The 27,703-nt window shown below is 54.9% G+C and overlaps 1 protein-coding gene across 1 annotated transcript; it reads right to left on the bottom strand.

Moving 5' to 3' along the window:
* Positions 1 to 722: 722 nt before the first annotated feature.
* LOC122368204 (double-stranded RNA-specific editase 1-like) lies at positions 723 to 21,395 on the bottom strand (the record flags this gene model as incomplete). Its single annotated transcript, XM_043341921.1, is given in 9 exon segments — positions 723 to 780; positions 782 to 880; positions 1,689 to 1,800; positions 4,645 to 4,907; positions 5,582 to 5,756; positions 10,315 to 10,498; positions 12,200 to 12,433; positions 16,473 to 16,621; positions 20,121 to 21,395. Coding segments are annotated over 9 exon segments (2,337 nt in total), but the record flags the coding sequence as incomplete, so codon positions are not given.
* Positions 21,396 to 27,703: the final 6,308 nt, after the last annotated feature.

Below are 27,703 nucleotides of genomic sequence, written 5' to 3'. Positions count from 1 at the left end.
AGCACCAAGTAGCCGCGCTTGATTCACGCCGCAGAGCTCCGGTGACGTCTGAATAACACATGAGGACATTAAAAACAACAGAAAAGAAGAACAGAAGACATAGACCTCTGCATACCGGTATACAGGTGGTCTACGTCCAAGACAAAGGGTGTATATAAAAAGGAAAAATCAGAGATAATTGCAAAACAACTCCAGCACTTGAGATGACAAACATAATTGTACAGTCTGTCTTAAAAGTACTGCGCAAAGTAACGGAGTATCCATCAAGCCTGACCGAGGAAGGACTGCTAAATATGAGTCACCGAAGCAGTGGATATCCTCGCCCATTCCCCGGGTCGATTGGTACTGGTACTGGTATTTGTGGCTTACGGGCCACCACAGCGTCCTGTATTTGGGCCCGGTTCTGTCGTCCGTCTTCGTTGTTGGTCCGACGTCCGTTGTCTTGCAGTGTTCGTCGTCTTCTTTGGCTCGAAAGGGTGGGGTTCGGTGACTTTCAAATTATAACAGGCCCTTCCTCGGTCAAGCTTGATGGATACAAGCCTGACCGAGGAAGGACTGCTAAATTTGAGTCACCGAAGCAGTGGATATCCTCGCCCATTCCTCGGGTCGATTGGTTCGGTGACTTTCAAATTATAACAGGCCCTTCCTCGGTCAAGCTTGATGGATCCACCGTCACTTTGCGCGGTACTTTTAAGACAGACTGTACATCAACAAGTCCTCACCTGCAGAACACCGTCCCACGTCTGGATGCCGTCGCTGGATTTGACCGGAATGGTGCCCCCCGGATTCAATCTTGGTCCGCAGCTGACCACGGGCCTTTCGGTTCGGGTGCTTGTCCTGGGAGTCGCTCCGAGTCTGCGCCTCGTGGGGCGAGAATATCCTGTAGAACACAGGGAAGGAGACGAGGGACGTCAGAGCATGATCTGTACTGTATGCCACGGTCAGAAAGGAAATAGCTATGCAAATGCTAAGCAGATGGGTATGGCGAACAAGGAAGACAACAGGCGAACAGCACGCTCGTTGAAAGAGCGCGACTATGCTGACGCCTAGTCGATTTCGTCTTCGCTGAAGTAACTAGTGATGTCTCTTTGCGATATCATATAGTAGATGCAAGCCCTACATTTAGCTAAAACCGCACTGACTTGCAAACAAATTTTCCAGAAGCGGACTCATTGCATCGATAAGATCAAGCCACGGGGAGAAAACTGACGGGGCCACATTTTCGGGCACAATCCAAAATACGTTCTCACGAATTGTGACTAATCTGTGGGGCGGCTCTCCGGGAGGAAAACTGCCGACTTGGGCGTGGCAGTCAGTGCCAGCGGCCGGCGGTCGGAACAGCGAACGGGCTGATCTGTCAGTCACGGCCGCTCGATTTCTCATGCGGAGGCGGCTATCAGCGCGACACTTGGCACTGAGCCTGACATTGGAGCCCGCATTGGGGAAATGTCACTAGCAAATTGTCCTTCATGCATCGCATTAAAATGATTATTTATCTTATGAGTTAAAACAACGCAGTGCGTCGACAGCAGAGCCTACAAAGTATCTCTACGTGTAAAGAGACAATACAGACAGGACACGGGTCGCCAGTGGCGAGGGGACCGAACGGGCCCCGCTGCTACCACCTTTTCCCAGCCCACCGCGACCCACGCCGTCCGCCTGGCGGCCAGCGACCAAAGCTGCAGTACCTGGCGTCTCCGCAGGGCGCTGTGTTGATATACAGGTGGAACTGGACGTTCTCCTTGAGCCGGTAACCGCGGCCCTCCGGTCGCGGCTCGAAGATGCTCTGTCCCTCGGTCTCTGTAAGATAGAGGGACGGGACACATGAGGAGTAAGACCGACTGCCGATGTCAACAGGACTGGTTACATCCTGCTTCGACGGTCTGAGATAGTGGCCGGCCTGGAATGGGCGGAGAGCTACACGCATTTCAGGCGGCAATCAAAATTTTCATGAAAAGGAAAAAAAAAAAACATTGAAGCCACCAGGCGCATCTACTTCGCCACAATAGAGACAGAGCTGATGCTGGGCTGGACGTGGTCTGTGGATGTTAAATACCTATTTGACTAAGATGGGAGGGTTACATTGATCCAAAAAGAGAAAAAAACATAACTCATAAGCCATTGTAATGTAGTTGCCCGTACTCCAAATCTGGATATTGTGTTATAGCGTGCAAGTAGCGAATCTTGTTGCTCTATCAACACAGCCGTATATGGCCTCACAGCCCAGCGCCCAAATGACCTTTAGTGGCATAGGGGCTCGACAGCTGCGATACTGGGCGACAGACGACCTTTTTACACCGCTCCCATGGGGTCACAGTGCTATTGGCGCCCCCATAAAACTGCCACCGACCCCAACTGCAAGTAACACCAATAAAACGGCGACCCACCGACCGCCATGCAGTGACGATAAAACGAGCAGTCGCGTGATCACATGGTGGTGCCGCTCCCGCCCGTCGATTGTGAGCTTCCAGTTGAGGTGCGGAGCGGCCATCTATTCAGACCTAATTGGTCTATTTTAGCGCAGATACATTAGAACATGACATTGGAATAGACATTTCAGGTGCCTAATTTCAGCAGATTGCAGAGTTCAGAGCTGCATTGGACAGCTGCTGATAATTGCCTGGATGAATTCCTGGCCTATCGTCGCTTATTCAACCAAAGGCAAGGCGGACTAAATTTAGACCAGCACCGCGCCTCGTAAAGGTATCCCGTTGTCCTTGACTGTTACGCAAATGGAATAACGGATCAGTTGTCGGTGTCAAGGGCATGGTCCGCTATTAGCTATTCCACTTCTGTCGACGTGCGTGCGGTTACTTTCACTGTCCGGTTCCGAGTCGTGCGGCACAGCATGCTCCCAGGCGTCCACCACCAGTGCCATCTAGCGGCAGAAGCCGGAACCTTCGACCAGCACCGCGCCGTGCGATACCGCCGCGCCCGCGGCAGGCTGCGACGGCAAAACGGGATAGCCGAACCGGGGAAACAGACAGGAAGACAGCCTATCTGCAGCCGCCATCAGCGTCCTAACTCAGTCTCTCTCTCGGCGCCGGCGGCGGCCCGTGAAACGTGACCGGTCGGCGCGGTCACGGCGGAAATGAGACGGTCCCGTCCCTGCTCCGGTGACCGGCCGATGATGGCGAATCACACACCGCCGCCCGCCGACGGTCCACAAAACGACGACCGAGCTCACCGGAGACACTGACGACAGGTCAAAATCCGCATATCGACAGCTGTTGGTGGTTTAACCGAACCGATTTTACGACGCTTTCCGGCGTAGAAGACCTAACGCTTATATTCTGCGAACCGAAACTGCAAATCGCCAGCAAGGCAGGATGGGCGGTGAATGCTTAAACTCTCCATTTTCCCTTTACTCTCAACCTCCTTCCAACCATCTGCCCTCGATGCGGCACCGTAAAGCTACCCTACGGCCTACACTGCACCTGTTAGTCGCCGTAACAAAGCACCTGCCAATTGGTCGCAACGCCCGCTGATTGCTCCATCCCACCGAGTGATCCATCTCAACACATCAGTGTTGAGCCGATCCGGCCTCTCCACAAAACCTTCGTCCTGTCAAGGGACCGCGTCCTGTCCGTGCCGGCGCCCGTTCGCTCAGCCCGCCCGGCGCCCCACCCGGGTGACACATGGAGTAGGGTGTCCCCCCTCCCCGGGTCGGCAGGGTCGGGTCGGGTCGGATCCCGCAGTGCCGACGGACGACCGCGGCACATGCCAAAGTCAACAGCCGGGGACCGCACTCTGCGCCCGCCGCCGCCACCGCCTCCCCACGGCCGGGCGGTGCATCAGACTGTGAGAGAGGCGGGTGGCACAGTGCGCCACGGCACGGAACGGGAGGGCCACAGAACGACACGGCACGACACGGCACGGAACAGCTTCCTCAGGCAGCCCGGGGGCGAGAGAATTCGAGGGAGAGTAGCCGGCCCCCACAACAATTTCAACAGCTACTTCAGGTTAGGTCGAGAGAATCCACACTCGACTCACGTATCTAGCAAATTAACGAATAAAAACAAAACCAGCCTCTCTTGATAAGCTTGAAGATGAAACAAGCACCGACAAAGTCAGCTAGATTGCCCGCAGCTGTTTGTGATGCTATCCAACCCACGGTTATCAATCCACCGTTGCTTTTATGCCGCCTCCCCCCCCCCCAGCGGAAGGTGGAGAACGTCAGCGCACCTCACCCCTCCCCACGGATACGAGGAGCCCGACCAGCGGAAGTGATCGGTTCCGGTGGCCGCCGGCCGACCGATCAGAGATCGTCAATGACCCGTGTCGCAGACGCGCAGAGGGACCGGGACGAGGGGCGGGACGGGGATGATAGTGACCTATCGAGGTTCAGACGAGGGCTTCGGCTCTGCACCACGTCTAGAGAGATGCAAAGAACAGCAACCTATCTGTATTGGAAGCCATAGCTAACAGCCACAGGCAACAGCACGACGAGACCCAGAGGACAGAGACGTGCTACAGTATTGGCTTCAGCTAAACACCTCCAGTCGGGCTCCTGAGAGCACCGAATTGGCTGTTTCCGCTAATTTCCATCTCCTACATCCACGCCCCGGAGAGCTGACTGACCTGGCTGCAGCAGCAGCTCCAGCTAACTGTCCATCACATCCATCAAGCCCTGTCACCACTGACCTGGCTGCAGCAGCAGTTCCAGCTGGCCGTAGAGGAAGTCGAGCAGGCAGCGGCGCGCGATCACCTCGGCGTGGCAGTCGTTCAGGCTGTTACCGCCCACGCTCATGTGCTCGCCGTTGATGCACTTTGTGCCGGTGGTGACCGAGATGACCTTGACCTCGGACATCTGCGGCCCGGTGGTCATCACCAGGCCGGCCAGCACCTTACGCCGACTGTGAGACTGTTGGTTCTCCATCAGCGTCTGGAACTGCTGGTTCACAACCCTGCGAGAAGAGACACAGGACCATAAGAGTGAGCAGGAATCCGGCTAGCCCGCGTCTGTAGGTGAGGAAAGAACAAGCTAAGCCAATCTGAACTTTCTCAACTCGAGAGTTTCATAAGTTTAGAGATGTAAATAATGAAATCAATTACGGATAAATAAACTATCAAACTAACCCAGCACTTAATTAAGCTGGACGAAGACGTCAGCCATGCGCCATAAAGCGTTAGGGAATTCAGAGCTCTGTAGCCTCTGAATACACAAGCAGCAATTTCGTGCCCTGTCCAACCGAATGACTGTTTTCAGCATGTGACGTGTTCCCAAACAACGCATACATTCTAACCAGCACCAGCCAGGCTCGCATCACTGAGTAAATCAATACTCTGCGCCGGGTGACATTCGCGCGATGATTCAATTGTTCGGCCGCACCGCACCGCAGTCAACATATCATCCCGATACACAATGGGACCGCTGCCGGGGAAAACAGTGGCTCACACTGGGCTCGAAAGACGAACATGATCGACGAACTACATCAAACAAACAAAATAGAATATCAATTACCACCTTGAATGAAATAAGAACTCATGTTACGACTCCGCGGGATTTTTACACACACCATTCTATCGGCTCGCCTTAACAAATCGGCCAGAAGGCGATTAGTCCTAGTCCACCACTCACTTGGATATGTGATCGGCGACCGTCTGTGGGAAGCTCATGTGCTCGCACAGGTCGGCCGTGGAGCCGTACGGCGAGTCCGAGCCGCCGCACGACGTGTAGTTGACGAACGAGTAGTTGTACAGCTTGCTGAGCGCAGCCTTGGCCGCCGCCGCCTTCCCCAGCCGCTTACTGGGTCCTGGTGGAGGAAGGTGCAGCCACGAGTCAATCAGTGGAGACAGATCATCGCTTGGCTGACACATTCAATGGGTGGAAAATGACGAGAAAAAATATGAGATCGAAATATGAAAATATGTGTCACGGATCGCATGCCGTCGATAAGCGAAGTAAACGATTATCATTTAAGTGATAATTGCGAACAAGTGCATGGTCTGACTGAATTCAAGCGACGCACAACCGAATTCTTCTGTCTGACACAACTACATATAAGGACACACAATCGGCCAAGGCCACGCTCCTCCCACCCCCGGCGGCCGACCTGGACATCCATCAGGTCGCAGCGCCGCTCCGATAACCTGGTTACGCATGCACGGTCGGCTCCATTAGCTGGGAACCGGCCGCTAACGCGAACGGATCGGCTTCCTATCGGCCGGCGGCGGCCCCCTGTGTCGGTACAGCCGGACAGAGACAGCGACGGGGGCGATCACGCACAGGAGGATAGACGGAGACCCACGCACGGAGGGGTAGGGAGGCTAATGACAGGCATCGGGGAGGGGACACACCATACACAGAAAGGGGGATGGGAGCACTGTCTACGGGGAAAGGGGGCGCGGGACACCAAGTGACCACGATATGAGGGGGCGAAGAATGCTTAGACAGACAAGGTAGGAATGAGACAGCGAGCATAACCAATACCAAGGTGAGATTGATGAAGTTCCTGGTCGATCTAAACAGATGTGGGTGACCACAGGAGGCGGTGATCGACGCGGTCCCTGGGGTGCAGGACCGGCTGTCGCGGTGGTCAGGGAAGTCCACTGGGATGGTAAGAGATAATCCCGGGGCAATGTTAGCCCACTTGGCGCACTGGAGACCCTTTGGGGCCGATATGGGTGAGGGAAGAGTTAAGACGGACGTCAGTAAACTAGAGCCATCACCGATATGCTTGGAAAAATAAATATCGCCGACCGCAGCATCACGATTCTGACACCCCGACACGAGGGTCTGCATTTGTCAGAGCTGCTGAGGATGCAGAGCTGTCAATGTGAATTAATGGTGCAAATTCAATCACAACTAGAGTTGAGCCAAAATCTGGCTCTGTCAAAACTGATTGTGTGACTGAGTTCAAAATAGTCAGACTTCAGACTCGGCAGCGATGAGCTTTTGCCGTGAAGATTGATTTCCAGGCCCAATCAAAATACTAGTTAGATATTAGCCCGACACGAAACATTGCTCGCAAAACATAGTAGCGCTGGGGATATGACAGGACTTACAGTTGTCCAAAATACTGCCTCTCTGCTCCCCAGCTGGTCCGAAACCCACGGTCTCACCACGAGCGTCGTGTCGGGAACGTGGCCACACCAAACACCCTCCGGTTTAGAGGACGGCCCACAAACAGTGCGCCGGCAATACACACGGCAGGTCGGCAGAGTTACGGCTGCCCAAACCAGCCACCAGTGCCACTCGGCCGAGACATACGCCCCCATCAGACCGCCGGCCAGCCGACCACACATTCACACCTCGTAATGTCGTCTAATTTGAAACCAGCGAGACGATAAGTACCCATTAGGGCGGCCACCAGCTGTCACAGCTGGTTGAAATTCCGCCGCCAGCGGCCACCAGTGTCGGGTCGGGTGGCACCACAACAGCGGTCTCTCGGGAGCGGGTCGGCGCGGCGCCGGAACACTGCACCGCAGAGCAGAGAGCGGCGGACGGGGTCCACCGGGAGCCGTACCAATAACGGCAGACCGCCGCCCCGGGAGCCACGACCACCGGCCGTCGGACTGCCGGTAACATGGCGGGGGGCGGGGCACCTAGCGACACCGGACAGCGGTGGCAGTGTGGTGGTGAAGAGTGAAGGTAGTGGCCACAATTCTCAGGGACCGATAACAGCACTGCTGACAGACTGAGCTAGCAGTGGATACGGCACATACCTACCACGCTCAGACCGGAGCCATCGTATAGTTCAGTTATGACTTTACCATGTAGTCATACTTCATAGCTGGCCAAGCATCTATGACTATCGTCGTACAGTTCGCCTCGCCAGTGCGGTAACGACAGACTGAGGGACGCAGCTACCAGGGGACCAGTGACCGCTGGTCAGCCATGGCCCATCGGTCAGAAGGCCAAGGCCAGACTACCCCCCCCCCCCTTCGGTCAGACCGGAGCGGGGTAGGGTGAGCCAATCCAGATCCAGCTCGGACAATGATGGAGGAGATGCAACGGCCATTGGGGCAATACAGCACAGGCAGGCGAGACGTGACAGAACACAGGGCAATGGGGCGATACTGTGGAGACAAGCCAGAGACAAGACGAGGCAGAGCAGACGAGGCAGAGCAGACGAGGCAGAGACAAGACGCAGACGAGGCCGAAGCGCTCCATCAGACCTGAACCAAATTAGATTATCGTCATCTCATCCTAATAAGCATGTGTAAGCGGCAGACGTGCATCATATCCACAGCTATAAGAACAGCCATACATGTCTCATAATCGCATATTTGCGGCCTGAATTTTACCGCTTTCATTTTCCTTCATATTTCTCAGCGGTCAGGTCGAGGTTTCCGAATTCCACCAGGTTCCAGCTTAGTGTCAACATCAGGATACCATTCCAGGGACAATTTCACACACGAATTATGGCCCACTTAAACCCAGCAAACCGTCGCGTAAACGGTCTTCAGCCACCCATTGGCAGAGGAATTATGGACAGTTTCACTGTAAAATACAGGTCCCGTCCGCCACCGCCATACGCGCCGTAATTCAAAAATAAAATGAGAAAGGTAAGGTTTGTCTCCAACAAATGAGCAGCGAGCAAAAATTGTTTTATCACCCCAGCATGTAAAACATAACAGCATCGATTATGGACCGTTAGCGACTGGATTGACTGATAGGTTGGAGCCAAAGATGCCGTTTCGCCGGTGACACATTGCCGAAAGAGAAATACCGACGCATCCCCAATCACTACCCGTAAGTATAAAGCTTGTATCCGACCACCCAGGCGGTTGGTTGGACGAAAGGTCTCTTATTCCCTACATCCGTCACACCTTTCCTAGTCGCCCATGCTGCGCGATATCAATTTCGACTCATTCCTCTGCGCTCCCTCTCATGCCTCTTCTTTTTCATTGCCCCTCCCTGGTCTTCTTTCGCCTCCTTCTCTGCTCTATTCTCTCTTCTCGCCTCTTTTCCTCCTCACTGCTCTCCTCTCGTCTTTTCTCCTGCCCTCTCCCGTCCAGCGGGCCGGAAGGGCGCGCGGACCGAGAACGACCGACGGCAGCAGAGCGGCGCGCTCGGTCGATACAAGGGTTTACTTGAGAGGCGCAGCGGCCGCCCCCGAGAGCCCTCGTCGCCGCGGGCACGGCCCCAGAGCCGGCCACGGAGACGGGCGAAACCTGGCGATGACGCCGATCGGAAAAAGTCTGATTTCTTGGAGGCAGAAAGGTATAATGATTGAATTATGTTACATAAATACATGGCTTTAGTGATCAAGGCCGTTTCAATATTTGGTTTGTGGACTCGTAGCATCGTGACAGGCGTGTAAACCCCTCGCAGAATATATGTACAGCCTGCGGCCCAGCACTGAAGCTCTCGGAGCCGGCGCTGGATCCCCGCCGTTCCCGCCGCTCTCCCAGAGTTCTCCGGTGACTGAGTCCGGTTCGTCTCGGCCCGTCCAGACGGCACAGCGCCACAGCGGCGGCAGAGCTCTAATGGAGCAGTTCGGGCGGTCGTAAAAACGGCGCCGGCTGCCGCCCGTCGCTTCTTCATGACACGGCCGCGCCGGCCGGCTACAACTATTGTTCCACAGGGACAGGCCGGAGAAAAGAACCGGCAGACAGCTAACACAGGACCGGGCAGACAGCGGCCGCGCAGGGCTGATCGTCCCTGAGAACAGCCAGTCAGCTGCTGATGACGCCCATGACGTCAGGCAGCCGGGATACGGGTCGCCGTGTGATCGGAATTCCGTCCGCCGTCGCTGGTTTAATGCAGGCGGGCCGTTCGGACGGCGCGGGACCGCTCTGTATTCACAGGGCGGAGTGAGCCGGCGACCGTCCGCCACCGGACCCAGTCGATAACCGTCGCCGGAGGGTTGGAGGCAACGCGGGGCACAGGCTTCATTGGCCCTGACTGCCGCCGCTCACATCTAGCCATCAGACATTGCGGCTATTTGACTACCGTTCCCGGACAGACCCGGCCCGGACCAAATCGTCCCTGCTCCCGCTTTAACCAGCTCCTCCACGCCTCCACCCGTACTGTACCGGGGCAGATCGCGACTGACCGGCAAACACACCGAATAATTCAGACGGTGGAGTTTCCGACGCCAACGCCCAAACTTCAGCCTCCATCGGAAAAGATCAACGAACTTTGAACTGAATCGGTCACCTGGGTGCGACCCATTGAGCCCGGAGAAGAGAAATGAATCGGACATTTACCAAACAAACCGACGGCGAAAAGTTTGCCGTCGCAGAGTAAAGTTCAAACCCATTAAAGCACACAGTCGAACGATCCGCAAACTGTATGATCACAATTCAAATTCCTGTCCCATACATCGTATTCCCACTCTCTACCCAGTCCCCTTCTCAACTCACCGACGCCGTCGAATTTCTCTCCGTCGACGAGGACGCTCATGCTGAATTTCTTGGCGTGCGGCTCGCCGGATTCCTCCTCGAGGTCGTACTTGAGGCCGGGCCGCAGCTCGTTCAGCAGCTGCACAGGGTTCTTGTCGGCCGGTGTGAGCGTCAGCCGCGGCCGCGGGGTCGAGCCGTTCGTACCCTGGTGGAAAGGCGGTGAGAGATCAGACTCAGACTCAGACGTGTATTAAGGAAATCCACTAAAAGCGGCTATTACATCCTCTCGTCAAAAATTAAAACGGTGGTTTCAAAGTCAAGATAAAGAGAGACAAGCATCACAATCACACTCGCATACATCATAGTCAAGATAATACAAGAAACATAGATACAGACAATACCAGCACACATACCCACACAAAAAATAAAACGGTGGTTTCAAAGTCAAGATAAAGAGAGACAAGCATCACAATCACACTCGCATACATCATAGTCAAGATCAATAAGGCGAAGGGTGATGCGATTCGAGTTTGCTTGCGTATGTGTGGAGGGACTGCAGGGAGTAAATGACAGGAGAAAGAAAAGCAATTGGAAGTGTCGAAAACATGCTTCGAAAACATGCTGGCCGGTACCAAACATGTTTCGATAACATGTTGGCCGTTGGGCCTGTTTTGCTAATATCAAAAGCACAGTTCAAACAGCAACCAACTCATTCCCACATCAAAGCGAGCGCCCACGCATTGCGCCACACTGATGTGACAGTCAGATATCGGAAATGAAGAGCCCGAGGCGTCATTGTGTCTGCCACGGTCCCAACTACCCTTCATTTTCAGCGGCACTCCATCGAATTGGCCTCTTGTTATCAGGCGGAGCAGTTAGGGAGTTTGACCGCCCCAAAGTTACGCGGCGCCCAACTTTGGGTATTGATCCGGAGCGTGAACATTGGCGGGCCGCCGATAAAACGCTCCAGTATGACCGATCGACTCGTATTATTCGGTAGCCCATATGTCACGAAGCGCGCTACTAGGCGATAAAATTAATGACCGGCCTCTGAAAGGCGGACAATTTCATGGCATTCGCATCGCCCGATAAGTACTCATAGTTCGGTCCAATTAGCTAGCTGACGTCGCGTCAGCGCCTGAAGGCTCGCAAGGCTACCTTACTGACCGGCCTGACAGGCGAGGAGCAGCAGCGGTCTCCCCGCCGCAATCTGCGCCCACTCGTGGGATTATGACCACACTACCGGGAGGCGGAGGAGAGCCTCCCCGGTCAGCCTGTTTTCTCTGCAAACACTGCCCGCGCACATAATCCCCGGCTCATCTGATGGAGAAAAAACGCCACGCCGCATGGTAGCTTCTTACGACCGACCCAATTTCTCAGAGGTTCGGGAGAAATCGTCTCTATTATTTTGGCAGTAATCCTGCACTTATAAACCTCCCAAAAGCCGTCTGACATCAGCTCCTTCCAATATCGACAGATGGGGACGAGGGAGGGACGGGGAGGGACACAGTCGTCAGATCAGCACTGCAGCCTCCCGGGGAGGTACGGCTCCCGTAAACAGGCCCACTGTTCTGTCGGCCGCCGGCAGCGACAGACGCCGCGCGTTAGTGGTCTGTTTATAGGCCGCCTGTAGCGCAGACACCCACTCCGCCTTCACCAGCCAGGAGAATGGGGACGAATGGATACTGGTGTGATCGCTATAGCAATGCAGTGGTCCGGACTTACATTTATAACTTTGAAGAAAGTAGGTTAGAGATGTCAATCAGATACCAACTTTTCGGTATATCGATACCGAGTCAATAACAACTTGGTATTTGGTATGTCAATCCTAGTTACTATCTACTCCACACTGTCCCGTTGCTACCGATACCGAACATCCCGCCCGCCAGTCGGGTCTGGAACGCACCTCGGCGCTGCCGTTGCTGTCGCCGTTGCCGACCGCCTTGTTGAGCACGAAGTCGCCGCAGCCGGTGACGCCCACGTCAGCCGTGAAGTCGGCGGCCGGCGCCGGAGGGTTGATGGCCAGCTGGAAGTCCGGCACGTTCTTGAACTGGATGAAAGAGCGGAGCGCCGCCTCGGCCACCGTCTGCTTGGCCTGCTTCTTGGAGCGACCCGTGCCGACAAACTCCTCACCATTCACCTGGAGCAGAGATAGAGAGACGGGGGTCAGACATGAAACTCTTTGTTATTTACCGAGCGGAGGAGGGGAGCGCAGTCATGTAAAATAAGCGGGCAGCCGTCAGTGCGCCGGGGTAGGAGCAAACAGCAGACATGTGCATGGATCCGAGAAAATGGATCTGGGATCTGATCCCACGGATCCTGATCTCGGATCCGACGGGATCATAGATCCAGCTCTGTAATTTATCGAAAGATCCGTAGGGGTCACAGATCCGAGTCTCATTTTTTTGCTTGAGATCCAGTGAGATCATAGATCCTCACTTATTTTTTGTCAACACATATATCCCAAAAAAGCACTTGTTTCAACTCACAAACGTTCTGTTTTAGTGATTTTATGTGATCGCACGTCATAATCCATAGTTTTGTGTCACTTATTGGCATAGAAACCCTTTATAAAATGGTTTCAAATGTGGTGCATGGTGGGATCCACTCAGATCATAGATCCAATGTCGTAATTTATCGTCAGATCATATGAGATCATAGATCCAAGATGTATTTTTCACGCCGGATCCGGTGGGATCATAGATCCCAACCTGTACTTTGCTTCGAGATCCACTGGGATCATAGATCCATCACTCAGATCCATGCACATGTCTGGCAAACAGCAGCACTGGAAAATAAAGAAAGGAAAGAGATCTACGAGGGATTTCCAAACTTGATCTCGCTGAACTGGAAAATAAAAGCGGAAAGGCAGATAATTAATTTTCACAGCCTCGTTACTATTCATTGTTTTCAGCTGAAGAACATCTATTCATTAAAAACAGCCGCCATCTCCAAGGAAGTTTTTTTTTTTGCATCACGGTTCACTTTCAGCAGGAAAGATTTTAAGGAATTCAACATCACGGTGGGAAAATAGCAATGATTAAAAATATGATGGTTCGAACAATCATTGCTGGGTCGATCACGTCTTTTATGCAGCACAGCAGATCCGTTTTCAGCCATCACAAGGCCACGTGCCTAGGGAAGTGCTCTCGCAGAGGGGGCCCTGCACCGTCCCGCGTCCGTCCGCGATGATTGGGTTCCACCATTGACCGGAGCAGAGTGGTCAGAAAGGCCCACTCTGCCGCCCATAGACGGGACCGGCCCGCCCCGGTCCGTCCGGCCGGCGGACACCGGGGCGGGGGCGGGGGCGGGGGCGGCTGCAGTGAGGATAATGAGCTGAGAGGCGCGCCGCTCCGGTCAGCCGGAGCAGCGCCACACAACGAGCGAGATGGAGGGAGACGGATCGCCACGGGAGATGGCAGGCATACAGCGAACTGGGATTACCTCGCGAGCGGAAAGGAGCTAGTTGTATAGATAAAAAAGAGCGAATGGGAGACGCAATGCAGCCGATCAATCTACCTCAACAGTGGAGAAGTCCCAGAATGAAGCACGGCCCCAGCACAGCGCCAGTAGCTGGACGTAGTCCAGGCTGTTCTCCGCCACCACCTTCTATTTCCTCAGAACAAAGCACCGACGGGCCAGGGAAGGCCGGGCATCGATTATCCGACACACCTATCCACACAGACGGCGCCCGTAACGAGCCACTCGTCAGGCCACTGACAATATTACTGACCTCCCGAGGGAGACTGACGTTTCCCCGATAACCAATTGGCTGAGCTGGGAGGCGCAACTTTTTCCTGTCATGGGGAAAAATCCAGAAAGAAATATGATTTTCCGGTAATCATACCTGTCTTTCATGGAGATATGACATTGTTTATCTCGACGGCTGCCGTTGTAAGAATTAAGAAAGGTTGGGGTAAAATCATCCCTGTAGTCGTCTTGTAGACAGAATTGACGCTTTCTCGCTCACTGTAGCTGCTGTCCAAAGAAAGGTCGCCGTTTTTCCAGCTCCGGTAGCTGCCGTCCGGTGGTGACTGACGTCGGCTGTGTTCGGTCGATGACCCGACACGGCCCGGCGGAGGTAACGAGCCACTCGTCTGGGAGGCGAAAAGAGAATCGAGCGGACCGGCTGAGACAGACCAGATGACTGTGCCCTCTGTAGTCCCCAGCTCAATACGGAGAGGAAGACCGATAATGAGCAATCGTTGACCGATAATGAGCAATCGGCGGCTGTCCAATGTCAGGCGATGGGTCATAAATCGCCAAGAAGTCAGAGGTTTTTGTCGATGTGGTTTCCGTGTCAATAGCGGCAAAGATGGGGAAAATATAGTGGTGGCTATGCCTCAATTGAAAAGAACCCTGATGTTGACAGTCGCCGATTTCTCAGACTGCGAGCGGTCACAAAACGACGCCACCGGAACTTGACGCGACCGCTGTCGCCCCCAGGCGCGCAGTTCGTTATGAGCAGCGCAGCACAAAAAGCCGGGATCGTGGCCCGCCGTCGGGCGTCACCCCGAACTGGCGTCGGCAGAGCGACCATCCGTCACAGCCGGCCGACAATGAGAGCCGCCGACCGGCTGACACGGCCGGCGCTCACAAAAGCCGCCACCGGCCGCGGTCGGTCAGACGGCACGGTCTTTCCCGGCGGCGCCGCGCCAGCGCGACAGACGAGAGCCGCTCTCCAAACGGCGGCGCGCACTGACCTGACGGCGAACCCGGACAGTGATTCATGTCGGCCGCGAAGCCACGTCGCCACCGCCGGCTGAAACGTGCGCCGTTCCGCTGCGTGAGTGATTTATCCATGATGACAAATGTCCCCTCATTTGGAGCGGGCGACGCAATAAAATACATCAGACGTCGCGCGAATCTGAGTAAATTTCGCCATCCAGCTCTGACGGCGCGTCACCGAGCAGGCCTCTGGGAGAGCGTCAGCCGACCGGGCGGACCGACAGACCGACGGACGGGCGAGCGGCACCGGCAGACGGGCGAGCGGCACCGGCGCACGGCGGCGAGCCTCTGCACGCCGTCCCCGGAGCCCTAACCAGATTACGCCCGCCGATCTAGAGCGGTTGCAGATCCTTTCATCAGACCTGCCAGCTACCAGCGCTGGGATAACGCCTGTCTCTCTGCTCGTCCCTGCGAGAGGCTGCCGGCGGCTCGACTGGAAGGGTGCCGGAATCGCGAGAATGACGCACATAGATATACAGCGACGCAGGCCCCACGACCAAGTAAAAGACAGCCAACTCAAGACATGCTCAAGACACGGGTTTGATTAACGATCACGGGTAACGATAGATGAAATGGCCTGTCCAGCGCCCCTACGGCGCTGTTAAACCGTTCCCAGCTCGAAATCTGGAGATGCTTTCAGTGCAGCCCCCGTCACGACTTCTTTTCTTAGTAGAGCAGGGCTTTTCTAAACCCAGATCTTTTTGAAGTTCAGCATTCTTACCGCTAAGACCTGGGCTCAACGGGGCAGATTACATAAGACGACTCTGTACACAATGACCCCATCGGCTTACTAACGTCCCAAGCGACCTCCGTCGGGCGTCGCCTGGGTCCGGTTTGGATGCATATAAAGCATCACCGCGCCCTGGGGACCATCTCCGGGCCGGCGGCGGCAGGACCACAAATCCTGCGGGTCTCCAATCAGGACAGTCGGGCGGCTCAGCGCACCACGTCCGACGGACGACCAGAGACCGCAGGCCGCTGCAGGGTAGGACCGGGTAGTGGACGAGCGCGGATATGTGCTTCGTCAGCGGAGACAGAACTGCCCGCCAGCGACAGGACGGCAAAAACGGAGAGTGGACATCTGCGAATGCCACGACCGCAGACACACGGGGGGGGGGGGGAGAGGGGGGCCTTGCGAGATCCCGCGGGATGACCGTTTACCACCACTCATGACCTCAGAATGAATGATGATTACCGGTCTGCTATTATAAGACTGCTAGTAACGGTCAATCAACAACTGTCAACATAAATTAATAAGTCCAGCAATACTAAACGGAGGACTACAGGTCAGTAGTCGAGGATTGATAGCAATGCCAGTGCTTTGCATTAGTTTCCAGATATTCAAACTGTTGCGGCATGTCATGTAACTTGTAAGATAGGGAATAGGTATCGCGTTGGCTCAGTTGCCAACCCACCTGGACCCAGCCCCTAGCCTGGCGTCTTCAACCTACCTCAATCTGCACAGTGAATGTGGGCGCGTGCGTGGGACCCTCCTGTTGGATGACTTTGTACTCGAGGCCCGGCTTCAGCTCGTTGAGCGCTGAGACGGCGTTCTTGGGCTGGGCCGGTCCAGTGCGCAGTTTTTTACGCCGCTGAATGTCTGAAAGACAGGGATATCAGAGGTTAGAAGTGCCAGACGAATCAAGTCGGGTGAAAAAACATAAGGTAGGACGACAGACCGTAACACACAGTACACATCACAGCAGCACCAACCTCTGCCAACATTTCCAGTAAGCAAACACTTTCGAACGCAGTAGGGGATATTGTTTGGCAAAGTTGCTTGGTGAATACGCGACTAAGCTTTGTTTGCGATTAACACGTCAGCCCTCCAATTCGTTATTCCAGCACGGCCCACGCGTTGCGTGCAGCTATGCAGCGTGTTTAACAGTCAGCGACGGGCAATGCTCGCTGTATGGTGGCACTAGGCTCCTCGGTACCTGGCGTTGGCAGTGGGTACACGGCCGGCACTTGAGCAGAATTCAAACAGGGCAGGATGGCGGTATCACAAACAGCGGGTGGAGCTGCGGCTGTGACTTAAACGCCAGGGGGAAGAAGGATGGCAGGGGAGCGCAAGGGAAGGTGGACTGAGAAGGAATGTGGAGCACCCCAGCGAATTAAAATCCACAAACAGCTTTCGGTTCTCTGGGATATTGGTGCTTCGAGTACTCACGAACTCTTGCACTGTAAATAATGGAGTTTACAATAGACATTTTGTTTAAATACTGGTACGCAATTAATCGTTTGAATAAATACCACCAGCGCTATTCATATTCGAACATAAGATACCAATTTTACACCACAGGACTGCTGCAACTGCTGCAGAAGTCAGCTGAGCTCATTTTCGTACTACTATTATAGCATGTGACCTTGTCACAGGATATTGTCCGACGTAAGTATCTGACAGGACTTTAGAAGCGCTCCTCCTTAGGCTTAACAGAGCGGATATTGGAGGCCGAATGGAGGAAATCGGGCACTTCCATCCATCGGGGAACGTCTCATCACCAATTCAGGCTTTGGTCGGCTGCAATCGAGCGCTCGCAGCTCCTCCAATACCGGCTGACGGCCAGATAAAGGCAGGCCGATTGGCGGTGGGCCACCAGACCAGCCAAATGTGCCCGCCGCCGAGCCCGTCTGATCAAAGTTTAGGTATTCACCGCACCGACCCAGCCGGGGACGGAGAGAACAGACATCAGACAGGTAAGTAGGAGCGCAGAGCTGGACCAGAGGGCAGTCACCAAAACTGGAGTAGGACGGCATCTCTGTGGCCAAGGTACCGGCAGCGGCGCTGTATCATCGGGAGGTGAGCCGTCACAATCGGGCGGTGAGCCATCACCCAATGCACCACCACACCACGCACTTTCACAACGGGTTGGCGAGCGAATGTTTAATAAATGTGCTACGCTTACTCTGCAATGCAGAAAATCGAAGCGGTTTCGCAACGCATAGGAGTCGTTAAGTGTATGCTTCCATTCTCCGAACTCTTCAATAAAAGAATAAAATAATAACAATCAATAAATAAATCACGACAAATTTGGTTTCCCAAATTTGTCGTGATTGAATTGATTGCTATTGATTGAGTCGTATACAACCCTGCATGTAAGATAGGGAATAGGTATCGCGTTGGCTCAGTTGCCAACCCACCTGGACCCAGCCCCTAGCCTAAATAAACTTTATTTAGCGCGCTAAATAAAGTGTCTTAAGGAATGAGGCGGCCTGGCATCATAAAATTATTCGTAAATTTCCACATCATCACTCACAGTACTTAGAAGACAATATGTAGCTATCCCTCAGTGAGGGCAACCATTAATATACCAGCCAGTAGGCCGAAACACGTCCCGACTAGCCCACCGCCGATGGGACCACAGCGCAGAGTCAAACGTTAAAACTTTACCTTTAGGACGCCTACCGTGCAAGCCACTCACTCGACGGCACCTAAGCGAGGTAGGCGGTCGGTCGATAGGCTCTAAACGGTCACTCAAGTTAGTGGCCGGCAGACCCGCACTGCACCGCAGGGTGGACCGAGATCGATACGATCACGCAGCCCACTCGCACTCCACACCCGACTGGAGTGGCCGAATTCGATACTCCAGGATCCAGGGACGGGTCAGAATGCAGGCGCCAGGAGCACAGGGCAGTGGGGACATCCACGACACGCCTACCACACAAGGTAGTAAGAAAAAAGTAAGGATTGCAGCCAGACACTGAAGTCTGTGAGGCTGGGTTATTATTAATTCAACAGTTCTGTACTGCTGGGTTATCATTCAGCAATCCGGGGAGTCCCGGGTAAAGACATTTGAAAGTGAAACGTGCAAAATCAAGCGTGTCAGCCACTGCTCATTACATGCAAAATGGAGAAAAAAGTATGTCCTGTCATGTCCACTCATAAGGAATGCAGCCATGAATCAAGGCATGGCTACGTTATCAATGAATCATGGATTAAAGCTATTTTGATGGAGCTGAAGGCTGCAAACTCGAGACGCATCTGTTCCCAGCAGAGATAAGTCATCCAGCCTGGCAAGTATGACGTCAATGAGGATACCGGCACCGGTTTCTCCAGATAGTTTACAAGGCAAACAAACATTTGATAACTTGATACCAAACGAACGATACAACCAGCTAGGGTCGAGATTTCAGAGCAGCTCCGACTGTCCGGCCCAGAGGGGATCCTCAGCGACATCCGTCGCCAGGAGATATGGCCCGGACAGGGGCCATTTCTCCGGCGGTGCCTTTCGCCCGCGCACGAAGGCTCCCCACAGATTAGAGCGACTGCGTCTGGGGACGGCACTTCAGCGACGGACGGCGGCGCTTTCGGCAAGGGAGGCGAGCTATCGGCCACGGTACTGACACCAATTTCGGCCACAAAGACGGCGAAGGGCGGCGGTCGAGCGGCCAGACCACAATTTGCCCATTTCTAGCGGGACAAAGCCAGCAGAGGAGGGCGCTGTGGACGGTGCTCGGTGCCCAGCCTGTCACTGAGCGCGGAGAGCCGACAGCGAGACACTCACCGGCCGTCGGAGCGGGTGCCGGCGGCGGCGGCGGCTCCTGGTGGAACGCACACCCCGGCTCATCGGCGAGCTCGGGCCCGGTCGGCTCCGGGTCACTATCGGTCGCCTCGGGCGCGGCCCGCGGCACCGTCCGAGTCACACCCATGGTCGCCGCCGGCCGGCGCCGCCGCCGCGGCCCCACTGACAGCGGCGGCGGCGGCCGGCGGCCCAGCGCGGCTGTCCCCCGGGTAACCGAGCCGGCCGGCCGACCACACGAGGGAGGCGTTAGGGCCGGCCGCCCACCCCGGCCGTAAACCCGCTCCCGATGGGTCCGATGGTCGGCCGCGACGTTAGCGGCGACGCTACGGCCGCCTGCCCGCTACACCGCCCGGCCGTCGGCCGTCAAACGGCGGGTAATGAACCATGAACCGCCCGCCCCATCCCCAGCCCGGACACACCGAGTGGCGCTCGTAATCAAAACGCCATGTGACTTCCTAATCGCGGCACCAAGAGATGTCGATAGGAAATGGTCCGGAAATGCTCAGAAAACGAATAGCTACTGCTAAACAGTGGGGCTGACGATGCAGTGGCGTGGGTCCAGAGACTCGTACTCACTGTTATTGGCATCCGCTGACGAGGCGTCCGTCGCCATGTCGGCCGTGTCGGTGGAGATCATCGACGCCGTCGACGCGTCCGGCTCCTCGCCGGTCTCATCGTCATCGACGCGCAGTCCGAGCAGGAACTCTGCCGTCTGCTCCACGACGGCGACCGTCTCCGGCGCCGGCGGCGCGTCGCCATCCTCCTCCTCAGCCGCCGGCGAGTCGTCCTCGGGCGTCGACGAGCGCGTCGACTCGTCGTCTGAGCCGACGCTGAAGCGGACCGGCCGGACGGGCGGCAGCCAGGGGTTGCCGGTAGGCTGCTGATGCAGCGGTGGTGGCGGCGGGTCGGGCTCGGCTGGCTCCGGCGGGGTGGCGGCGCCGTCCACCGGCAGTTCGGTGATGCGCACACCGCTGTCGGGGTCCGGCCAGGGCGCGCCGCCCGGAGACGGTGGACAGCAGAGCGGCGGCGAGAGGGGCTGCACCACCAGCGGCGGCGGCGGCTGCGGCGGCGGCGGAGCCGAGGCCACGGCCACGAAGGCGCCCGGCGGGCAGATTCCGGCCACCGGGCACCAGCCGCAGACCAGCGGCTCCGGTCGCTCCGGCTCCCCGGCGCCGTAGCGTGGGTAGAGGGCCGCTCGGTCGGGCGCCGGTTCCGCGGCCGACGCACTCACCCGCTGCTGGTAGTCGTGGTGGAACTGCGCCGCCAGCTGCTGCTGCCGCTCCAGCTGGTACTGCAGGAGACCCTGCTCCCGCTCGTACTGCTGCGCCAGCAGCTTCTGGCGCTCGGCCTGCTGCTGCGCCAGCTGCTGCTGGTAGTGCGCCAGCGGGTGGCGCTCGGGCTGGTACTGCGACACCTGCAGCCGTCCCTCGGCGTGCAGCTGCCGGCCGCGCTCCTGGTAGTGCGCGGAGGGCTGCAACTGCTGGTGAGAAATGTAGTTCATGATCTGCTGATGCTGCTGCTGTTTCTGATGCTGATGAAGGGAAAGTTGCGCCATAGCCTGCTGCTGCTGCTGCTGCTGCGGCTGACACTGTTGCTGCTGCTGCGACACGACGAACTGCTGCCGCCGCGCTGCCGCCATCCGTAGGTAGACTTCCTCGAGGCTGGCGGGCGGTGGCGGTGGCGGCGGCGGCGGCCGATGCGGGGGCAGTGGCGGCGATGGCTGCGCGGCGGAGAGCGGCGGGTAGCTGGGCGCGACCGTCACCGCCGCCGCCAGCGTCGGCAGGCTGTAGGCGTGCGGCAGCAGCAGCGGCGGACGCTGCGGCTGCTGCTGAAAGCGACGCTCATTTGGGTCACAGTCGCGCGACTTCAGACTCGTCGGGTAGTTGCGAAATTCATTGTATGAGGCTGTCTGCGGCAGTGGCGCCCCACCAAACACCATCCCGGCATGAGAGTGGGACGGCGCCGGAGGCGGGGCCGATACCCCGAAGCCGGGCACGGAGGCTGCCGGATGCGCGGACGAGTAGGGCGGGTTGAAGCCCGGCGGCGGGTAGCGGTAGTGCGAGCCGCAGGCCGACTGCCAGGCGGACTCTGCCGGCGGGCTCGCCGGGAGGGACGGCCTCGGTCCCAGCGCCGGCGGACGCCACTCCGGCGACGGCGGCGACGACCGCATGCGGCGGAACCTAGGAGGGATCTCCCGCATTTTGAGCCGCGGCAGCTCCGACTGCCCCCAGTCGGCCGCCGCCGACGGCCGCCACGGCGCCGACCATACCTCGTCCGAGCTGGCGCTCGACCGCAGAGCACTGTTGACGTACACACGGCTGCGAAATCCAGTGGCGGCGGGCTCCTCGTGGCATTCGTCGTCCTCTTCTGACGCCTGCCGGGACCGGTCGTGCTGCTGCCAGTGCGCGCGAGGCTCGGCCGGACCCACCCAGTGCCGCATTTTCAAAGCTACTGAGCGGCCGGCCGGGCCGCCGGCCGAGCCGGCCTTGGCCTCAGGGCGGAAGGCCACGTGACCTGGCCGGTGGCGCTCGGACCAATCACAGTGCGCCGTTGGGATTGACCTCCAGAATCAACGCTAGGGTCGAAACTCGCCAGCAAAACAGGCGAGGACAGGCGGACTTGTAGCCCGGTTTGCCATCGATCGCCAACGGGACACAGGAGCACGGGACCTTGACCTTTCCGTAAAGCTCACTATATACATACAGCGTCACAAGACCCAACGTGATCTTCAACAGCTCAAGTTTTCCACATTCTCCAATATCATCAACCTTGTAGCGGAGGAAACAAACAATACCGTCCCGATCCCCTGATAAACGATATTTTGCGAGCCGACTAGTAACTCAATAATGTTCAATAGATTATTATCGATTTTTTTTTTAAACAGGCACGAAGCAGCCTGAATAATTTGTAAATGGGGATATAAATAATTGTTTAGTATTTTATTTGATTCATATTAATCCTAGAGTTGATAGGGCACTCAGCATTACGTAACCTTTCAAGATCTGACAAACGAATTGCTTTTTTAAAGGTAGAAGATATATCTACACAAACAAGAGCAGGATGAAACACAAAAAGTAATGCGCAGCACCCTGTGCAAATGGCAAGCGTTTCGCATTTCTTGAGCTGTCTTTGATTCAACCATTTACCTGCAGCTAAAATCTTGCTACAATAATCAACGCAAAATGTTGCAAGAAGTTGCAGCCTTATGACATTATTATTCACCAAAATATTGCTAGTCCTAAAAAGCAGTTACTTATGTAGTCCGGCGTACGCCGTCTTCACAATGTCTTTGATGACAATTCTATGAAATTCAGATGCCGCAAATAGGCTAGTAGGTAGGTAGGGGAGAGTGGGGTAAGATGCCCAGGGTGGGAAAGACGCCCCACCCCCTCTAGCGACGAAACAAAGAATCGCACCTGGAAATTAATGTTCTTAGCGTAAAGCGGAAGCCTGCCTTGTTAACTGCACAAAAATTTGCGAAGCTCAGTTGGGCAACGGCTGGCTGGTGATTGCATGTTTTTTATTTGCTGCTTTCAAAAAATATTTTGGTGTCAAAACATTATAAATATCAAAGAAGGTAGATAATTTTTGCGTCCCTTGCTATAGTCGTGATACATTAACATGCGTGTACTGTGTCCCAAACAGTTTGTTTCAGGGTGTAGTTTTATGGCTAACAAATTGTACTGATTTAATGTCACTTCGGCACCTTGGGGTAAGATGCCCCCTGTCCTGATGGGGAAAGACGCCCCCCAAAATCCGTAGGCTGTCCTTCAAGCAGCCCGTCAAATCATTTATTACATACTTGTGATGAGAGACAAAAGCCGATCTGGGACTATTGAGAGTCCAGTACGGTCGGGTGCTCCCCATGCCGGTCTCTCGGCCCACACAGCGACTTTTTGGGCGGCATCTGACTCTGAGAGCCCTCACGACGGCCTCTGTGGACCCCATTATTGGCTCCAGGGCCCCTCACGACATCCTTTGAGGGCTCCCACGTTGGCTCCACGGGCCGCGCTGGCATCTGAGGTCCCCACGATGGGCTCGAGGGACCTCAAGCATCATGAAGACCTATAAGGGCCCGACAGTGGTCTTCGAACGCCACCACGGAGGCTTGTTTGGCCGCGCTGGACTATGATGGCCCTAACGATGACCTCTGAAGCCCCTTACGACTACTTTTGAGGGCCCTTACGATGATGTTTGGTGTCTACTGCAGGCTCGAAGAGACTACTGATTCGTTCAGGCGATTCACGTGCCCATTTATGTCACTTAAATTGCAGGGGGCATCTTACCCAACGCCAGGGGGCGTCTTTCCCACCCTGTGGGGTAAGATGCCCCCTTTCACTTCTTCGGGAAAATGCTTAATAGCAAAAAAAGTAATCATATTTCAGGCACGAAACGGTGATATTTTTGGAGAAAAATGATGTTGGCTTCCGTTGAAACTCCAAGTTTTTGCTTTCCGATCGTCATTTTCGAATAATATATGACATAGCAAAACCCTGGGCATCTTTCCCCACTCTCCCCTACTTCTTTAGGTAGAATTAATTTAACTAACATTTTTGGAAAGTAAAGCACTGAACTGCACGAAACATGATATTCAATATCTACACTTATCATCAAGCAGGTGCAAAATATCAATTAAAGTGAAACTGATAAAATATATCGCGCAAAAAATACATTTGTAAGTAAAAGCCCCACGCCTGTCTGCTCATGGCTAGACTTGGACCGCAGACAGGCTCACCGGAGCGAGGTCGGCGGGGCACGACCTCACTGTGAATTGCCTCGGGCACAGTGGAGACTGGCAGCTCGCTGGCTGGACCCGGCAGTCGCAGGATCCAGAGCCCCGCCGTGATAGGTGCACGCTTCGGAATAACAGAGGGCTGAGCTACGATGTAAAGTAAAACACTAGCTAAAGGGAAGGCATTTAGAACTTTGATTTTTTTGTTCGCCTTAATTTTACTTCAGACTTTCCGTAAAATTTCAGAGTTTGCAAAAATACAGTTTCAGTTACAGAGCGAACTATTCCGCTCGAAAACTTCTTCCAAATAGCTCATTATACGCATAACTGACAAGCGAACCAGTAAAGAAATGCGTAGCCAATAAATCGCTGACCATCGTAACAATGAGCATTGAGCATCTTAAGTCAGGGGCGCGGGAACTACTTTCAGACTGGGGGGGGGGGGGGGGGGATACCATAATAGAGATCGACCTAGGGTACCCCCAAATCAAGTTTTCTCATCGGTTTTAGGCCACTTATTTTTCATCGCATGGCTTTTTCAACAAAAAAGAAAACATTTGCAAAAAAGTGCGGTATTTCGTCTCAAAGTTGAGCTAAAGTGAAAGCTTACACAGTCAGCTAAGCCCTTTAGGTTGCAACATTCAGCCGAAGAGTGGCCACTGGCCAGCGATCGTTGCCACCCAAGTTCAAATATATCCCACTAGTCCGGCTGTGATGATGGCCCACTCCGTCGCGGGCTCCGTCCTGTGACTGTCGTGTCGGCCGTCACATCTCCGTCACTCCGTCACGTCCCGGTGACAGTGGCGCGACTAACGACGTGTCGGCGTGTCAGCGGCGCAGCGATGAGCACGTCACGAGCTTCAGCTATTGACAGATGTGTCTGATCAGGTGCGAGCGCACTGAAATCCGCCCAATCTGTCACGAAAAATATCAAGGGGGCAGCCTTGTGGGCAATAACTGGAAAGAGGCGCAATAAGCAGCCATGGCGATTGGCGCCTGACATTTCTGAGTCGCACAATTAAAATACCGAAAAAGAATTACAGGCCACTCCACATTTATATCCCATTGTTCCTTGCGTGTGATTTTAGGGCGCCCGGCCGAGGCCGGACTTCAGAGGTCATCGGAGGCACAGGCAGCCTTCACTGCCAGTCGAAAATTGAAATGTAACCAACTGCTGGCAGAATTGCTATTTAATGCCGAGCTCTGAACTAAATTTTGAAACGCGATCTGTGTAATTACGGCACTTGGCTGCAGATTGTTTAGTTATAAATCTGACACAACTTCCAGCGGGAATCTGCACATTAATCATCTAAGAGTGGGGAAAATTACCGTACAGGCAGCCTGGTGGAAATGAGCTGAGGCAATTTCGGGCCAATGAAATATGAATTTTAAATGTAAGGGGCTCTCTATGCACAGAAGTGGTAAAAGACTCCGTCTAATGACTCAAAGTGATATCGGATTAAAAAAAAAAAACGGCGACATGCTTCCGCGCTGTCGGTTTCCGGCAGCCACACCAAAATTGATATTCAGACGACATACCTATCAGATACATGCTTGCTGTGGAACTGAGTGCCACTGATATAGTCGAGTCCACGGTGCTACGGCATATGAGCTATTTCGCGTGTATCCAAAATCGCACTCAACAAAAAAAATCAAACAATATAAATTTTACTCGACACCGTTTAGAAGTCAGCACAGTAGAAACTCAGGCTCTTTATTTCACCCTTCTGATTAAACTTGAAAATATGGGACCTAATCGAGCGGTTTCTGTTTAACAGAAAGCAATACCTGTCTGCGCCCACAGCATAAATTCATTTCAGGTTATTATATGCGACAACGACATTAACCTTTCTAGGCCGCCCACAGACACCCCACTGGGAGCCTCGGGGCGCGTCCCGGGGTGGCCCGGGGGCCGGTGATCCGACGCCGATCTGAGGGGCCGCCAGGCGCGGAGGAGGGCCGGCCGACACGCGCTGACAGCTCGGAATGGATCGCACCGCCGCCTGAAGCCGTGATAAATCTCTCCGGCGCAGCGAGGAGCTGTGACGCCGATGGGGCGGCAAAGGTGGCAGAAAACGGTATTCGCCGCAGAAGCGCCACTCGTGTTTCTCCGAGACAGAAGACGGACGAGAGCCCACACCGACGGTGGTGGTCGATGACCGCCATTTGTTCAGTTTGTTCGGGTGAGCTGGAGCCTCCGCTAAGGTAGGACGGTTTATGCCAGAAAACGGCTGACCCTGCCACTCGCCACCGACAAATGATCATACACAGTTCGCACCTCACGTCTGTGCAACAGGGTGACGAAACTAACACGCCAGCCTCTCCAGTGACGAATCTGGCGCGTCCACTGCTGCGGTGACAACTGTGGCGCGGTAGTGGCGGCGCGGAGACGTTCTTGCCGCACCAGTGACACAGTCGACGACGGAGGGGATTCCAGCTGTCTGGCAGTGAGCCAGGTCGCGCCCGCCTGCTCTCCTAACGGCCGACATATGGCAGGTCAGACGGTTATAACTAGCCACAGCGGTGTCCGCATGTCGGACTCGATCGTTAATCCGGCAAATCTCAGATGAATCTCTGTTTGACAGTTTCACTGGCATATATGATGGTTCCATGGGTAGGTTATTGAAGAAATGCTCCACAAACATCAACAAAGTGACGCCAAATACGATGCTCTTCAAAATAGCCAGCGCGCTGCAATCCATTACCGTGTCTGTGCAGTAGGGTTGTTAAAAAAAACCGATTTTTGGAAAAAGTATATGGGCTCATGGCTCATGTGGTGCGGTATTCTTTTCTGAGTCCAATGAAACCCTTTTTTTCCGAAAAGTATTACTGCTAGGCGCTGCTCAAACGGCTTAAAGAGGACCATGTTACGCCCGCCGACCGGCCGGTGTCAATAAGGGCGAGAACTCGGCGCCGCGCGCCGGCGGCAGCGCCTTATCGGCACCGCGCGCCACGGCATCTGCCGGGCGGCCGGCTGGGCAGTGGGAAGTTACAAGCGCGTGGTCTTATTGCACACGATCGGGGTGAGCTATCCCATGTTTTCGGGGCGGAAAGTTTCAGTGCAGCATCGGTGCGGCTGCTGCGGTGGTCTGTGTCGATGGTACAGAAAATAACTCAAACAGAGCTCAGAAAAGACTGAACGATTCCGGATAGTTGCCTCGAAACAATCCGTTTCAAGAATACAGCTGCCTTCTTAACGTACTGTATCACTTTTTAATTCTTCAAAAAGCAAGCTCTGAGCAATAACAGACTTTTTTGCATTGCTGTTGACAATTTAAGTTGCTTTTGGACGGTGGCTCGCAGCTCCAAAATGCTGCCGCGTAACTCTATTCCAACGACGAAACGGCAACTTAGCGAGAATCGAAAATTTAACGAAGTAGGTACAACAGGAGCTGGCAAGGCTCCTGCATTGGTCTATCCGTCATGA

The sequence above is a fragment of the Amphibalanus amphitrite genome, unplaced genomic scaffold (assembly GCF_019059575.1).
Source record: "Amphibalanus amphitrite isolate SeventyFive unplaced genomic scaffold, NRLGWU_Aamphi_draft 000932F_arrow, whole genome shotgun sequence".
Taxonomy (NCBI): domain Eukaryota; kingdom Metazoa; phylum Arthropoda; class Thecostraca; order Balanomorpha; family Balanidae; genus Amphibalanus; species Amphibalanus amphitrite.
The sequence above is the reverse complement of the archived record's forward strand: the minus strand, read 5'-3'. Positions and strand labels throughout refer to the sequence as shown.